General features: G+C 41.7%; 2 protein-coding genes across 5 annotated transcripts in view; one reads left to right on the top strand and one right to left on the bottom strand.

Annotated features, from left to right (window-relative positions):
• The window catches only part of RNF20 (ring finger protein 20), a 44,560-nt gene that overhangs the window by 24,712 nt on the left and 2,046 nt on the right, over nt 1-17,802 (bottom strand). The window lies entirely within an intron of this gene.
• Nucleotides 90-11,785, top strand: PGAP4 (post-GPI attachment to proteins GalNAc transferase 4). Of its 4 annotated transcripts, none has more exons than XM_081940748.1 (2): nt 90-249; nt 8,764-11,784. In XM_081940748.1, exon 2 carries the CDS (start codon nt 8,818-8,820, stop codon nt 10,069-10,071), a length of 1,254 nt encoding a protein of 417 aa, XP_081796874.1. In that variant the 5' UTR covers nt 90-249; nt 8,764-8,817; the 3' UTR covers nt 10,072-11,784. The 4 variants fall into 4 exon arrangements, with proteins under 4 accessions (XP_081796874.1, XP_081796873.1, XP_081796876.1 ...); XM_081940747.1 differs by lacking the exon at nt 90-249 and adding an exon at nt 577-686; XM_081940750.1 differs by lacking the exon at nt 90-249 and adding an exon at nt 688-777 and having other exon boundaries at nt 8,764-11,785.

The raw sequence follows: 17,802 nt of genomic DNA, 5'->3' as shown, positions 1-17,802 counted from the left end.
TTATTTATTACATTTACACGCCGCCCGTCTTCTCTCCCCACCCCCAACCCCACCCCAATCTCTCTCTCTCTCTCTACCAAGCGGTTCTGAACGGCTCAGAATGCCATATTCCACCAGTCGGAACTTCTTGTTCTTCTTAAAAGAACGGAGCGCGAGGTTTTTGGAAACGGCCATTTCAGGCATCTCAACGGCTGCAGTAAGGATTATTTAGCTCGCCGGCTTCCTGCTGCCACCAAAAGGCCGTTTTCTGTTAGGATTTACTACTACTACTACTATTAATTATTAATTAAAGAAGTTTTGGGAAAAGTTAACACACATGCTGTTTAAATGAAAAAAAGAAAGCCGAGGTCCTGGCGAGCTCGGTTGGCCGAGCTCTGTGGCGCTGTGACGACCATTCCCCCTTCGCGGTGCTTTTCGAAACTACAACTCCCAGGCACCCCTCGAGGTCCGACTTCTAAGAGTTAAGTTATCCACGGAACACTTCCCGGGGGTTTTGGCTCCGCAGCCAATCGGCTTCTTTCTGTCAAAACTTGTGGCGGCGCCTCAGCCGGGTTCCCCCCCCCTTTTTTTTTGTTTACGGTTGCTGAGCTACGGCTAGTAACTTCCGTTCTTTATATATCCGCCTTCCGCTTCCTTCCCGCCGTTCTGGTGACGGTGACGGTGTAAATGTTGCTCTCTATGCACAGGTAAGCCTAGCAAGGATAGGAGGAGGTCGCTCTGGGAGACCTTGCAAACAAAGCTGGAAACGGGAATCCTCAAGGGGCCCCAGACCAAAAGGTGAAGCCAAATGTTGAACACACGTAATTGGATTGCTAGGTGCATGTATAGGATGTATCCATCCTTCGAAAGGTAGGCAATAGCAATAGCACTTGGACTTATATACCGTTTCGTAGTGCTTTATTCATTTAGTTAGTTAGTTTGTCACTCGTGTACAAGATAACAGGAATAGGAATAAACATGAATAAGAACACAGGAAATGAGTACAAATAAAAGGGGACGGTAGGACAGGGACGGTAGGCGTGCTGGTGCGTTTATGGTACGCCCTCTTACAGACCTCTTAGGAACGGGGTGAGGTCAACAGTAGACAGTTTAAGATTAAAGCTATGGGGATTAGAGGAAGAAACAACGGAGTCAAGTAGAGCAGTCCAGGCATTGACCACTCTGTTGCTGAAGTCGTATTTTCTACAATCAAGTTTGGAGCGGTTTACCTTGAGTTTGTATCTATTGTGTGCTAGTGTATTATAGCGGTTGAAGCTGAAGTAGTTGTTGACAGGTAGGACGTTGTAGCAGATAATTTTGTGTACTACGCTGAGGTCAGACCATAGGCAGTGTAGATACAATGAAAGAACACTTTCGTTTCTCTTTGGCTTTCTTTTAATCTTTTAATATCAGTAGCTGTTAACATTTTTGGGTGATTGGGTTTTAAAATTATTTCTAGTATCTTTACTATTCATGACAGGATGCTATTTGTATAGTCTAAGGCCGTGATGGTGAGCCTATGGCATGCGTACCATAGGTGGCACGCAAAACTTTCTCTGCGGGCATGTTAGCCGTTGCCCCAGCACAGCTCCACTGTGCATACGCACACGCCTCTCACCGGCCAGCTGGTTTTTGGGTCTCTGTCACGCATGCACGGGGGACAAGGAATTTGTGGGAGACACATGCGTGGGGTAGGGTGGGGCACACGGGAGGGGGGGTCATGCATGCATGCGTGGGGGTTGCACACGCATGTGGGGGGTCCCAAGTGCATATGTGGGGGGCAAGGGGGTCATGCACGCATGTGCAGGGCACACCTGGGGGTTGCATGTGCATTGCATTATAGATGCGCATGCGCATGTTTTCATGCACAGATGTGCTTTCAGCACTCAGCAACAAAAAGGTTAGCCGCTGGTCTAAGGAATCCATATATCTCATCAGTTGAATCATGTTTCAACCTTTCGTTGTTTTCCATCCACATGCAGAGTTTATAGGTGGTTTATATTTCACACTGGTTGTAGGATATGTTGTCATTAGTATTCATGCAAGAAGACTAGTTGTGGCACGGGGGTGTCAAACTTGCGGCCCACTGGCTGGATGCCTCACGCACTGGTCACGCCCACCCCCGTTTAGCGAAGGGGGAAAAGTCACAATATGTCATGTGATGACAATGTAACACTGCGAGTTTGACACCCCTATAGCAGAAATATCTATCTACAAGGCTTTCCCATTTCTGAACAGGATGAAGTGTTTCACATTACTGTACCATGTAACATTAGCAGTGCAGGAGATGCAAAGAAATGAGTTTTGTTCATTGGCACCAGTTGTATATACATGTTGTTGTTGGCAGTTGTGAAGTCGTGTCTGACCCATCGCGACCCCATGGACAATGTTCCTCAGGCCTTCCTGTCCTCTACTGTCCTCTGGAGTCCATTTAAGCTCAGGCCCACTGCTTCAGTGATTCCATCCAGCCTCCTCGTTCTCTGTCGTCCTTTTTTTCTTTTGCCCTCAATTGTTCCCAGCATTAGGCTCTTCTCCAGTACATGCATTATATAAATTATGTACATGCTTTGGCAGAACGGATGTGTAGGGGTTGGTAGATTTGCATAAATCTTTTTTCTTTTAATAGGGAAATACATTTGCACATTTAGGATAAAAATGACTTTTTTTCTTGCTTTCCTAAATACAGTGATGAAAATAAAGGCAAATTTATTCACAATGATGGGTTATTAACATTCTTACTGGCATCACCAGAGCACTTTTTAAAGTCTTAACTGGAAAACTGGTTGGAAAGAGCACATACCCTTGTCTGTTTTATCTTTTCTTTAGGAAAAGATGTCTTCCTTCATTGCGTTTCCACTGCTTTGAGCAAATTAGCATTGGAACAGATTAATTTCCTATCCAGAAAACATTGGTTTCATATTCTTCGTTTTTCCCCTTCTGACCAGTGACGTGCAGGCAGGGGAGGCAGAGCCTCACCGCTCTCATCATGAAAATAAAAAAAATTACTCCGGGAAGCCATGAAAGTGGCTGGGAGAGACACGCGGCTTGGTTTAGCCTCCCTGGACATCTCAGCAGCAGCCCCAAGTGTGCCTATCTCACCATTTTTTGTATCGGGCGAGCCCGGGATCCTTGCAAGGGGAATGGGACCACGTGTGCAGGCGGCTCCTCAATGCCAGCCTCAGATCAGCGCAGCCGCGGTCCCCTTCATGTTGGCTTAGGAAAGAAGGGAATGGGATGTGTGCAGGGGAAGGGGATCGCGGCTGTGCTAATCTGAGGCTGTGCGCTGCTGAGGAGCCGCCTGCACACGTGGTCCCATTCCCCTTGCAAGGATCCCGGGCTCGCCTGATGCAAAAAATGCCTAGGTAGCATCATCAGTGTTAGAAGGGGAGGGGGGAGAAGAGGAGAAAGGAGAAGTTTCTCTTCTCAGAAATGTCTTTTCAGTGGAGCTGCGGCAGCCTGTCTGTCCCTTTCTGACATTTCTGAGAAGAGAAACTTCTCCTTTCTCCTCCTTCTCCCTGCCCATTCCCTTCTAGCACTGATGATGTTACCGAGGCATTTTTTGCATCGGGCGAGCCCAGGATCCTTGCAAGGGGAATGGGACCACGTGTGCAGGCGGCTCCTCAATGCCAGCCTCAGATCAGCGCAGCCGCAGTCCCCTTCATGTTGGCTTAGGAAGGAGGGGAATGGGACCACGTGTGCAGGGGAAGGGGATCGCGGCTGTGCTAATCTGAGGCTGTGCGCTGCTGAGGAGCCGCCTGCACACGTGGTCCCATTCCCCTTGCAAGGATCCCGGGCTCGCCCGATGCAAAAAATGCCTAGGTAGCATCATCAGTGCTAGAAGGGGGGGGGGAGAGGAGGAGAAAGGAGAAGTTTCTCTTTTCAGAAATGTTTTCTCAGTGGAGTTGCGGCAGCCTGTCTGTCTCTTTCTGACATTTCTGAGAAGAGAAACTTCTCCGTTAGGGCTGCATCCGTGCGATCGGAGCAACCACGCAGTTTGATGACGTCACCAGCCTCACCAGTCATAAACCTCACTGCACGTCACTGCTTCTGACTATATATCCTCAAAAAAAATTACTTTTTCTAGCCTACACATTTTCACCTAATCAAGTAATTTTTATACCCTGGAAGTTATCTGTGAAGTTATCTAATACCACATTTTCCTTGAGCAGTTTTACACATCAGCCACAAAGTTTGCCAGCCCTTGAGAGAATATAAAGGTATTTGCGAGCATGCGTGCACAAAATTGTGCATGCACCAAATTGGCATTAATGCCGGCAGCAAACTACCCCTGATGCCAGTCACATGACCACAGAGACGTCTTCAGACAGCGCTGGCTCTTCAGCTTTGAAACGGAGATGAGCAGTGTCCCCTAGAGTCGGGAACGACTAGCACATATGTGCGAGGGGAACTTTTATTTTTACCTAACTTGCTATTGGTAAAATTATTGAGAAATATTGCGGTAGAATTTAACAATGTTAGAACAAAACGTCAGCCACTCAGGCCAAGCTCAGATTATTTCCCTTCTGCAATCCAATTGAAAGGAAATTAAAGCCATATGTCTTTCATGCCATTGGAATATTTAATTGAACCAAGATTTAAAATAAAAGTGACTTTCTTTAACAAAGTATATACAGTGAAATCAAAATAAAGAAAGAAGCGATGGTTATAATTGCTCAAATGTAAGTATGGTGAAAACACAGATTCAAAATGCAAACAATAATCCTGTCAGGATTATTATTTTCTGCTCTGGAATATTGGCTCCCACTTGGCTTTTAATTCCCAGAAACCAAAAAACAACTTCTTGTTTCATTCTTCTTTGTACTATGCAAACTTTAGTGCTATTAAAAACAAAGCATGTGTTTTTCATGGTAAGTTATTCTTCTCTAATCATTTACATTTCCTTGAAAACATATCCTGTTCTTCCACAGACCTTTCCTCTTGTTGTTCACCCCATTAATTTCCCCTTTTTATATTGCCTTGTACAAATAGCTACAATCAATGTAGACCAAGGGATGTCAAACTCAATTTCATTGAGGGCCGCATCAGGGTTGTATTTGATACAATGGGGCATGGGCGTGGTCAGGGGCATTGGTATGACCAAGGGGGGTGGCCAGGGGGGGGTGGCCATAGTGGGTATGACACGGGACTTGTGTCAGGGATACCTGTGGTGGCCAAATGCTAAAGCATAACTTCCCTGAGACCTGTGCACGCCCCCCACATGCCTCATTTTTGACCTGGATGGCCTCCTGTAGCCATCTGCCAGTGAAAACAAAGCCCAGGGGCCACATGTGGCCCTCCTGAGCTCAATGTTTGCTAGCAGAGAGCTGCGGGAAGCTGTTGCAGCCAAAAATGGGGCACGTGGCCTCCCCAAGCTCCATTTTTGCTAGCAGAGGCACCACAGGCTCCAGCCAGCTGGCCTTGAGTTTGACACCCCTGATGTAGACAAGGCAGTCTCTGTCCATGGCTATTTAACTTGTATTAAGTTATAGGACAAACTTTTGTGAGGGCCTTTAGCTTAGTCTAGTAGTTTATCTTACTAGGTAGGTAAAATAGAGCTTGCAACTGTCAAAAAGTCAAGAAGGGCTATACAATAAAGGTAAAACAAATGAATGTTTAAGCAAACCCCATTTTCCTGCCCCTATACCCATCCTGTGGGACTTTCTTGTGATTGTACTTATGTATTTTTCCTGCAGCGTCTCTAACATATACTTCTGAACTGCTTACCTTCCCCACCTGCCTTGTCCCATCTTCATTGGTAGTCCTTATGTTTTTCTCAGTCTTCTCTAATGCTTGCTTCCTGTTGAGAATTACTCTGCATATACTTATATACTGTGTGTACATTTGTAAATGGTCATTAACATTTAGGCTACAGGTGTATATATTATCTGAAGAAAGTTACAACAAGTATACCCTGAAAAATATAGAACATTGCACATATTTAGGTACTACACTAATCATCCTACTTATTATTCAAAGCTCTTTACAGCAGAATTTTAAACTTAAAAGTAGGTTCCTTTCAATGCATTAGAGCTTATAGGATGAACAGCTTAAAGAACTAAAAATAATGTCAAATAATTTTTACATTTAAAAGTGGCTCCTAAGCCACTTTTAACCTATTATTGAATACTTCTGGGACTGTTTCATCTTTTGTTATTGAATTCTGGTTAGAATTCATACTGAAAGGAAGGAAGAATTTTCATTAAAAAAAACTCGTAATTGTCTTTAGTGTTAGATGGCAGAAGGGATATTTCTGATGGAGCAGATTTAGAGATATACCTGTGTTTTTGTTCACTATTTAACATACATGGGTAATTATTAAAAACAATAAGAGTTATAATCAAAGAAACTGGGCATGTCATTAGGTTAACAAGTAGGAGCATCAATATTGGTGAATGTTAATACAGATTTTCTACTTCTATGGGAAATTATTGTCATTGCAAGATTTTTTTAAAAGTCCTACAAATAAAACATTAGAGACAAACAATATCAATAATATATAATCTTAAAGTAATAATGTGATAAAAAGAATAAAGCAAAAAAGGAAAGGGTTGATGAAAAAAGTTAAGCCAAATGTTAAGTCAGCAATCCATTGCTATAAATCCAGATTAGATTTTTCTTTCCAACGTTGTATGATAATCGTTTTTAGCCAGTCCCTATGTTTGAATTCACAATACTTGTTTTGATAGATTCTAAATATTAGATACATAGGCAAGAATACCTATGCATCTTTGTGCACTGTGATTGGTCCAGAACCATATTAGCAATCCTCTTAATTTTAGCCAAAATCTGGCTATAATAGGGCAATTCAAAGTTAGTTTTTGAGTTGCCTTCCCAACAGCAAGGTGGTGAACCAGGCTTGTTAAACATTCTTAAATGTGGAAAATGTACACAAAGCAATTTTGTTGTTGTTGCATTAGCCTTTTAATATCATAGAACATTTGTCTTATGTTATCTATAGCAATCATTCATTCAAATTGATTATTTGCAGGAATGATTAATATCAGGTTTATCAATGTAACAGCTAAAGGAAAGATTGGCTTAGGAGTCCCAAAGATGCTTTTTCAAGAGGCAACTGGACTTTCTTGTTTTTCTTTGAAGATGTTTCGTTTCTCATCCAAGAAACTTCTTCAGTTCTTCTTGGGCGAGAAGTAAAATATCTTCAAATGAAAGCAAAGTCCAGTTGCCTCTTTAAAAAGCATCTTTTGGACAACAATGACCTGCATGACTGAGAATCTCTATAGACAATTGCCTTAAGAGCACAGTTCATTTCTTTTTAATTTAACTGGAATTAAGGAGAAAGTTCCTAACAGCAAGGAAATCATGGGTGCTCCATCACTGGATGTTTTTAAGAAGAGTCTAGACAGTCACTTATCTAAAATGGTATAGGTTCTCTTGCTTGAGCAGGGGGCTAGACTAGAAGACCTCCAAGGTCTCTTCCAGCTCATTCTATTCTATTCTAACTTGCAACCATTGTTAAAACTCCAGAAGCTTCAGTAACATCTAGATCAAATAGGCTAAATAATAAAAGCTTGAGCTGAATCAAGAGGAAACTTCAAGATGTACTTTGAGGTAAAGCAAGCTTGTTCTTTTTAACACTTTAGAAGTTTTTTTAAAAGCTTCCTTATAACTGAATTGATTCAAAAGTAATCATATATTATAAGAGGCCCAGTTTACCCATCAAATAGAATTGTCCACTATTTTAAACCTGGATTTCTCATAGTTTGAGTCTTTAATGTGTAAAAGAACCAAGCTATATATCTGTGACCCAATATTTTCAGTATGAACGTTAAATATAAAATATAAAATTATGAAATATAAATATTGAATGTCAACTCAGTACAAAGAGATATATTCTCATACTTGACAGAATTTAATCTGGGTCTAACAATAAATCTCACCTTGAGTTTAAAAAGGAGCATGGTACTAAACTTCTTAATGCTAAAGTGTGATGAATTTAGAATAAATGCCTAGCGATAAAACTGAAAGTGGGGAAATTAAATTCTTAAGAGGTACAATTATAATTTATACAATGAGAATCTCACAGGATGACCTTGTTAGAGTAATTTATTCAGTGTCCTGTAAAAAAAATAATGTATGAAAGAAGCATTGAAAGGCCTCTCAAAGAGTCAAGCATCTTTAGAATTAATTCATGTTAATCACGTCCTATCTCAAAGACTTAAAAAGAATTATAGAACAAATATCTGGAATTTCTTTGCATGAAAACAATGAATTTATTTTACATTTGCTTGTTGAGAAAACTTCTTGAAAATACTTACATAAAGGAGTCAAATGCAACGTAAAAATTCAATTCCATGTATGTGACAAAATTACTGTTGTGCCCCAGTGGCATCTAATATAATTTATCCAATTAACAGAGTAATCAGATAGGCAAATCAAACTCATGGTGTGTTTAGGAATATAAATGCTCAATAAGTGAAATACATCGTCTGCTTGTAGCAGGGCCTTGCGCGCAGCGGTCTCTTAGTGCAATTCCATCAAGTATTTTAGAATTTCTACTTAGTGCAAGAGGATTTAAAGCCAAATTAAAAGGAGGAGGAGGAATAGTATGGACCTTGATTTCAAATTAATGGCATGTCAATGCACCTATTAAATCTGCAAAAGATCACCTGGATATGAACCGCTCATCATTGTTTAAAATGAACTTCTAAGAGGGAATAGTAGTCATGCAGAATATTGTTTAGAATAGGTGAAAGCTTTCAGTACAACTACTTCTTCATCAGGCATGAAATCTCCATAATATTTTTTTCCCTTTACTTTTTACAGAATTGTATCTAATCATGACTTTGCTAGAAAGCCCCCTGCACAGTCTGCCTCTGCATGAAGCAAGAGGCTGACCAAATGGCACACAGGAAGAAACCAAAGGACTCTCGAACTGCAGATGTGGCAGCCATGTTCTCGCACAGATTACTGCCTTGGGGCCGGCTATGCCGTTGGTCCAGCCCATTCCTGCAATTCCTTGCCTTGAGTGTCGTGACATTTGGTGTGATCGCTCCCTTCACTTGCCGAGACCTCCTGCATTCTTATTTCTACTTGCGTGGTTGGTACCTGAACTCAATGACCCAACGTTTTTTAAAGCAGAACCAAGAGGAGGGTTTGAATGCTCTCCGTTACTTTGAGCGACTGCAGAATACATCAGAGAAGTTGACCAAAGAGGCCTTGCAACCATGGTTGCTGATTACCATCATTACTGTTCAAAGGAGCCCGGAACTCCACTATGTCCTTCAAGTAGCAGCCCACTTCCACCGTCTGCTCCAGGAATGTGGCCCTTCGTGCCAGCACCATCAGCTCTTACTCTGCAATGTGGAAACAGATCCCAGAGACCACCAGGATGCTAAGCTGCTTGCCACTTTCTTTCCTGTGGTGAACCGCTTCAGTGGTCAGGAAAATTTGGATCTCTTTCCAAACCGTTTTGAGAAGGAGAAGCAAGATTACATCTATTGCCTTGAGAAATCACTTCAGCTGTATAGACCAGAATATGTCCTGTTGGTGGAAGATGATACCCTCCCAGAAGAGGAGTTCTTTCCAGTCCTCCATCACTTGTTACAGACACGATTCTCCAAGCCCCACCTCCGAGATGCTCTCTATATCAAACTGTACCATCCAGAGAGACTTCAACATTACATCAATCCAGAACCCATGAGGATCCTGGAATGGCTCGGATTAGGCATGTTTTCAGGATCCTTCTTGGGCTTTGTCTACTCCTGGGCATCCAGCCGCTCCAACCTTAGTTGGTCCATTGTGTTGTTTTTCGCCCTGTACAGCATGCTGCTAGTAGAGCTGGTTGGGCGCCACTATCTCTTGGAGCTTCGACGCCTGGCGCCATCCTTCTACAACATTGTGCCTGTGACTGAATGCTGCACTCCGGCCATGGTGTTCTCTGCCCCTGCAGCACACCGTGTATTGGATTACATGAAAGATATTCAGTGTCACCTAGGTTTTGCCAAAGATATTGCTCTTTATTCAATGCTGCGTATCAAGGGCGAGCACGCATTTGTGATTGAGCCCAATCTGGTGAGACATGTGGGGTTATTTTCCTCTATCAGGTTCAATGAAAATCCAGAGCTGCTTTGACTTTTCCATATTTCCTAAGGACTGAAACAGATGAGCAAAAACTCAACCCAAGATATTTACTGACCTTTGCTGAGCTAAGTCATCTCCAGTTGCAAGCCGGGGATTAAATCAAATCAGTTGATTACAATCACTAATGTTCTCTAGAAGTAAGCTTGGAATTCAGTTTTCCAGCATTCTATGTTAAAAAAAAAAGTATGTAATAGCTCTAAACCAGCCTTCCACACAATGCCCTTCCGTTGTGAAGTAGCAATTCCAAAAATCCCAGCCAATGTGACTGGTAGTAGTTTTGGCTTATGAATTCTAGGTTGTGAAAGCTAGCTCTGATTTATAGCTTACAGATAATGAACAAGAGTTCCTCAGTTTGGTAGAAATATCAGAGATGGTGCATTAACTCTTCTGCATCAGCATATAAATTAATTTAAATGGTTCTTTCCCATAATCATGAAGCATTCACTGAAAAGAGAAACTATTTTTAAAATCGCTTTAGTCTATCTTTCCTGAGCTGATGCATTTGAGATATGTTGGCTGCAAAATTACCAACACTAAACACCCTTCTGTCTTCTGGAGGTTCACGTCCTAACAGATCAAAAACATGCCAACTTGGGAAAGACTGGTCTACATTCAAAGACAAATGATCATGTTCAGTGAAGGTGTTAGGACTGTCTTAATGTTTCCTTCTTTCTTGTTTCGAATCTTTCATTTCTGTCACTTTTAAGTATGCTTTTGTGCATAATTCCTGAATATATCTTCAAGAGCCTTTGCAAATGGCAAACTCTCCTTGCATGTAGAAACTTCTAAGTTAACAAAGTAAGATCACTCAATTTGAAGTGGCTAAAATGTTGGAGATAGCTGAATTGTGCAACATCCTAATCTGAGTTTATGTCAGAGTTGGCACGGCTAAGAAAATGAAAAAGGCCATTAGATTCAATGAAAAATCCAATGATGCTAAATTGTGGACATAGCCATATCTGCAGAAAGTTTGATTGTGCTAAAGTGTGACTCTTCTCTTGCCCTATTCTTGTCTCCTATATTAGTTACCTGGCTGGTGTATCTTATACCAAATGCTCAAATCACTCCATTAACAAATTTCTGGAATCCGCTGATCACTAGAAAAATCTCATCCTCAAACCCTCCATTTATGATTTAGAACTGGACTGTCAATCACCAACTAATTTTTCTCTTACCATTTCTTTTCCATTTTGTTTCCCCAAGACAGGAAACCCTGGAAATATTTTCTACAACTGCCAACCCAATCTCTTGTTTTCTTTTGAAATGGTACTGTTTAAAAATCAAATGCGCACTATTCAAAACCATCCTAAAGGAAATGTAAGGTTCTCATTTTTCTTCATTTCCTCTGCATTTGCTACCTCACATATTACACATATTTCTTATGTGTAATAAAGAACACATGTTCTTTATTAAAAAAAAATACAAGTGCCTTACTTAGATGATACATGAACCTGTGAGAAGAAGCATGGCTTTTTCCACCTTATTTGAAAAACACTTGAACCAAGAAATGTATTTTTCTTTCCATGAGAATTCAATTGAAATAAATTAAAGAATAAATGCACCATCATCCATATATATGGTTTTCGGAAAAGTTGATGTATTGTTCCAAAGTTCTTGCTATTGCAATGCAGTAATTTTAGAAAATGGACAAAAATAAAGATAGTAGTCAGGGGTTTCTACGGGCATCTATGTAGAAAGAAACAATTCATGCTCCAAAAATATCTCGGGGGGATCCAGTCAGAAGTATTACACAGCATAACTAAGTAATATCCCTGATAAGCATCAATTTATGTAGTTGTTTGTTTATTTATTCAATTTCTATGCCACCCATCTCACTAATGCATTGACTCTTAGTTACTTGATAACAAGTTTTTAGCTGCTGATTGCATGCACCCTCATGAGCTTTTGTCAAGCTTTGCTCCTGAGCACCCTGCCTGTTCATCACTACATATGCAAGTGGATAAAAGTTGACAGGCATGGCATTGATGGACAGCAAAAGAACACAACCTATCAAGTCAGCCCTACACACCTAGGACACAGAAAGTAGGTAGGGGCTGATAAGCAGGACCAGGCATCTGATAGTGATAGTTTATGCCACTCTGGGCAGTACAGACAGAAAGCAGCCAACAGAAGCTGAAAAGATTCCACCCTCTACTGCCTGATCAGCTCATTTAGTGCTAAAGTACCACAAGAAGTTGTGCAACTGGCAAGGGGTTAGTTGGGAGAAAAGACGGTGCACCACATCAATTTTGGTTCGGGTTTTGTGCTTTGGATTGGGGATGAATGGAAGATGGTATCAGGTGGTGTAGTGTTCTTCAAGGCGGCTTCCTTGAATCAAAGTTAGATATGTAGATGTACCTGTAGCCTAAATTCTAAGGTGACTAGATAACACATGAGCTGCCCTGATTACTTCAAAGAATCAGGTCTGTATCTATGCTAGGTTTCTGAAACACACGCTTTCCTCCCCCACACAAGCATTGTCATTGTGCTGTGGATTTGTGCAATATACCTGCAGGACCTGTAATCAGGCCAAACTGTAACCAGAGAATGAACTAGATTCAGAGGTTTTCTTCAGAATCTGCTTGTAGCTTCCCTCTGCATGTAGCTGCTGGAATTATTTCTATCCTCAGTATGTTCTCTACCATTGAATTACAGCCATGCCCACAAGCAGCTCTTGAGCCTTGAAGTATAAGATCCAATGCAGCAGCTCAAAAAACACAACTTACATAAATGTAAGTCATTTATTTATTTTTAACAAGAGCATATTGGTGCTTTACAACTATTGAGTCAAACTCATTTTTAGATATAGATATCCAGTGTGCAAGAGGGCAACTGATGAAATGTGCTTTGCAACACAAATATAGAAGACAGGTGCTTGCACGGTGCCACCATAATGCAAATGTTAGCATTATCGTGGAAACAAATGAGAATGTTTTCAAAATTATTTGATTGCAAGAATGGTGCAAAACTAAGATAAAACAATGCCTTGCTAAACTAAATGCACCAAATTAAGAATATTTTGGGTATGCCTTGTTCTATCACTTAAAGTAGCATATCACACCTCCACATATTGGGTCTTACCTAAATGTATAGAGTTGTAATATGTAATGGAAACTGCCCTAGCAGACCTTTCTCCTTTATGGTCATAAGATTTCATAAGCTTTGGTACTGAACAGATGAGGACACTTTATTTAGTAAATCTACAGGCAGCCTATCTTATATACATGACTGAGGAGCTCACAATTATAACACAAACAAAAATTGATTTTTTAAAATGATCTAAAATGACAAAACAACAATTTTTATTCAATTTCCACAAAGTTGTTTGAAATCTTGAGCCACTTAGCTCCATAGAACGTCAACGTTGTACAACAGCAATATAGTGACTTCAGTTGCTATTGGAGATTAATGCAGTTGACCCAGTTGACAGAAGCAATAGCGTAGAGTCAAAGAGATGTGGCAACCATTTGGGAGTGATGCAAAGACCTTGCATGAAGGTGACCTGAAATAAAACTTTTTTTTCCCCCTGTCTGGACAAATTCTCACTATGATTTCTCATCTGCGGGATTGCAGTAAATCAGTTCATAGCATGGGAAAAGGGGAGAATCACATTTCTCAATGTACAATCTCTAGAAAAGTCTTAGAATGCTGAGATTCTTTATGAAATATACATGCTACCTGCCCTAGATTCTCAATATATTTAAAAATCCATTTTTCCATCTTCTTTTCAAAACTAAATCAAGCTAAGGGCAACAATGAAAATACTCCTTTCTAGATTCCCGATCCCAGGAATTCATAATCCTGAACAGGAAGCACAAACAGTCCAGATTGTTGGGTCTCAACATGCCCATATATTTCTCATGCCACATTTCTATGGTGCCACTATCTTCTATGACACTGTTTAAATTAATAAATAGTGCAAATGATAAAATACTTCCAACTAAAAGCAACTATGAGGGGGGTCATAGAGGTTCATGAAGCTGAGAGACAGCCAAGAGCAAAAAGGGGGGGAAAGATTCACGATTTCTGGTCTAGATAGCAGCAGATCTTTAGATACATATGACAGACAAATGCAAGATTGAATTAAAACTCTGGAATCTATAACTGTGATATAAATTATAGGAGGGGATCAAATTATAGGAGGGGATCAAGTGTTCCAATATCTCAGGGGTTGCCACAAAGAAGAGGGAGTCAACCTATTCTCCAAGGCACCTGGTGGTAGAACAAGAAGCAATGGGTGGAAACTAATCAAGGAGAGAAGCAACTTAGAACTGAGGAGAAATTTCCTGACAGTGAGAACAATTAATCAGTGGAACAGCTTGCCTCCAGAAGTTGTGAATGCCCCAACACTGGAAGTCTTTAAGAAGATGTTGGATAGCCATTTGACTGGAACGGTATAGGGGTTCCTGCCTAGGCAGGGGGTTGGACTAGAAGACCTCCAAGGTCCCTTCTAACTCTATTGTTTTGTATTGTATTAAATCAAGAGGAGAATGCTCTACATTGTGCAACTTTTTGAGAACCGTGATGGCGCAGTGGTTAGAATGCAGTATTGCAGGCCAACTCTGCCGACTGCCAGGAGTTAAATTCTGACCAACTCAAGGTTGACTCAGCTTCCATTCTTTTGAGGTCGGTAAAATGAGAACCCAGATAGTTGGGGCCAATATGCTGATTCTGTAAACCACTTGGAGAGGACTGTAAAGCACTGTGTCTTACTGATCAAAACTTCAGGGTCCCTTACTGTGTCTGGTGGCTAAAGTTCCTGCTTGTTTGTCTTTTCAACTTTGGAGAGAGAATGTCAGTGACTTAGCAAACATTGCATCTCTCAGAGAAAGAGCAGACTAGTGATCAAGGCCACCGAGAGATTGCATTAAAACTGAGACAATGTTGGTTTAACAAAATTCTTGAGCTTTCACCTTTCAGGGCAACTAATCAAGTGAACCTCAGAGAGATTTTGCAGAGCCAACCACCAGCTATCTTTCATGCAATGAATGTAATGGATCCATTTAAAAAAATCTTTTCTCTGAACTGCATCACAATTGCATTTTCCCCAGAACATAGTGTAGCTGTGTGACATACCCTTTGTTAACACACCGTCAAATATGCACACTCATCAAAAGGGCCCAAAAAGGTTGGCAATATATTAAACAACAGCAGGAGCAGAGCATCACTGAGATAAGAAGGTATGGATGGGAAAAAATTATAGAGACGTTGAGGAATAAAAGATGTTATGCTTAAGACCATTTATATATATAACAGAGGTTCGCCCCGGTTTATGCGAACCGGTAGGGGCAGGGGTGGGAGGCTCCGCCCACCCACCCAGACATCATCACGAATGCTCTGCGCATATGCAGAAGCGCCCTCTGCCTGCTCCCGGTTCCAAACCGGTAGCAAAGATATTGATATACTGTATAACGTCTGCTTAGGAATAACCCTCGCTTTAACATACCTAGCTGCATAAGCAAACATGCTATCCTGAATGAGACACGGCCTCCAAACTATTCAATTCATATTAACTACCCATATTAACAAAACATAACTTATAAAAATTTGTCTTTCTACTGACTACCTAGAATACTCATTTTTCACACAAATGAGGTCAGATATCAAACACTAACAGGACTCACACTCAACCATTGCTTATCAAATAAACAATAATTGATTAATGCAGTTACTAAGGCATAAACATGGCTTGCAACCACAATGGCAGAGAATTTTTTCTTACAGCCAAATTCAAGTACTGTCCATGAGTTCTTGAGTAAAAGAAAAGTGTGCTGGCATAAATAACGTCGTCCCCATTATCAATTCCAGCTGTGCCACAACAATGAAAATGGCAACTGATGTTTATGTACTTCTTATAAGCCAAGTTAAGGAAAGGGAGTGATGAATCTCCCTGGCTTGGTTTCTCCCCCTTCCCACTTTTTCTACAAGGGGAGTTGTTAGTTGTGAAGTAGTGTCAGACCCATCGGGACCCCATGGACAATGTTCCTCCAGGCCTTCCTGTCCTCTACCACCCTCTGGAGTCCATTTAAGCTCATGCCGACTACTTCAGTGACTCCATCCATCAATCCAACTCATTCTCTGTCGTTCCCTTCTTCTTTTGCCCTCAATCTTTCCCAGCATTAGGCTCTTCCCCAGTGAGTCCTTCCTTCTCATTAGGTGGCCAAGTAACAACCACCAATCCTTAATAAAGGGTTGTGTGTGTTCAGATGGATTACTACAATGGCAGATTTAATCATCTATCAAATTGCCTAACTAATAGGAAAAAATGGGAGATACTCTCCAAATGTTACAAGCAGTCAACATGCATGTAACTTGTCATTCAGGTTCATTTGACAGGTAACAGGTATCAAGAGGTACAGAGGAAAATGAGAGTTTTACTAATATTCCTACTCAATGCAGCCACTTCTATGACCTGTCGGTTGGGCTATTCTTGAACAGGGGCCTTTTATACAATACCACTAAACTCATGTTAGAGGTAAAAGGCACGGGGATGAGGTGGGGGATTATGGTAAAATATAAGATTAGCAAGTGAGTTCTATCTTTCACTGGTACATCAAGAAAATGGTAGTGCAGATAATGAATGTCCTAGAAGCCCTGCTCTGACTTCATTACCTGTACTACCTAGCTGTAGCCACTACGCTATCGTGGAAGAGATATACATCAAAGCAAACTTTACAGCACTGGTGTCAGGGCAGCCTCCATCAGTAACCAAGAAAGAAACCACTCAACTCCATTTTTCAGAATTAAGAGTACTTTTACTGGTTATGAGTAGAAAGCAGCTAGCATAGCAAGATCTGAGGCAAAAGCGCACACAATCATAGATATCAATATGTGACCCAATTCCCTCCCCCTAGTGATCCCAACCCCCAGTCCAATCCCCACACCCCACAGGTGTCATGTGGGCTGCAGTTTCAAAACCCATCATCAGGTTGGTATGTCAGACGGTTGGCCTTGGCGGCAATTCCACTATCTGCAGCATGCGCAGTTGATGGTGAGAAAATGACTCCCTTCTTCAATCACTCCTGTGCTTAAGCTTCCCCTCCCAAATACCATATATCTCCCCCCACTCCCCGTTTCAATGGCAGCCGAAAGCGAGCAGCAAAGCAAAGGCTGACAACTGATCCTCAATCTTCAGTCTGCAGACCCCTGGTGGCTATGATGTCATAGGGGTGTCTACTAAGGTTTGAAGAAATCTTATGATTTAAATCTTGAACTAAGTCTTGGTGGTCCATGGCCATGATCCGTGACCACAAAAGTTATTTAAAAGGGGGTCCAAGGCAGGCGTGGTGGGCTTCAAATATTTTAGCAAGGGGTTCTCTGCCTGGGTGCTGGGTGGGCGTGGCCATGGTGGGCATGGCCTATTTGGCCTCCTGTACCACGCGGGGGCATTTTTGCCTTCCTTGGGCTCCAGAGGCTTTCCTTGAGCCTCCAGGAGGGCGAAAACAGCCTCCTCAGGCTCTGGAGGCCCTTGGAGGCTGGAAACAGGCCCATTTCTGCCCTTGCCGAGCTTCCAGTAGGCCCATTTTTCATTCTCCCCGAGCCTCTGTGCGCACCCTGCACTTGCCTGCATCCAAAATGGGCTGCATGGGGACTCCTGGGAGGGGAGGGCAGGGCAGCCAGGAGTGGGATTTGGAGGGTCTCTGAACTGCATAGAATCTTAGCTAGAGGTTTTTCCAAACCCCTGCGAAACCCAGCAGCCCACCCCTGGTCCAGGGTGAAGAA

The sequence above is a fragment of the Natrix helvetica genome, assembly GCF_964273705.1.
Source record: "Natrix helvetica genome assembly, chromosome: 2".
In the NCBI taxonomy this organism is placed as follows: Eukaryota; Metazoa; Chordata; class Lepidosauria; order Squamata; family Natricidae; genus Natrix; species Natrix helvetica.
This window is presented reverse-complemented; position numbering and strand designations above follow the sequence as displayed.

Bases quoted from the DNA above. Each gene is read 5' to 3' on its own strand.
- PGAP4 (XM_081940750.1), top strand. From the start codon at position 8,818: ATGAAGCAAGAGGCTGACCAAATGGCACACAGGAAGAAACCAAAGGAC.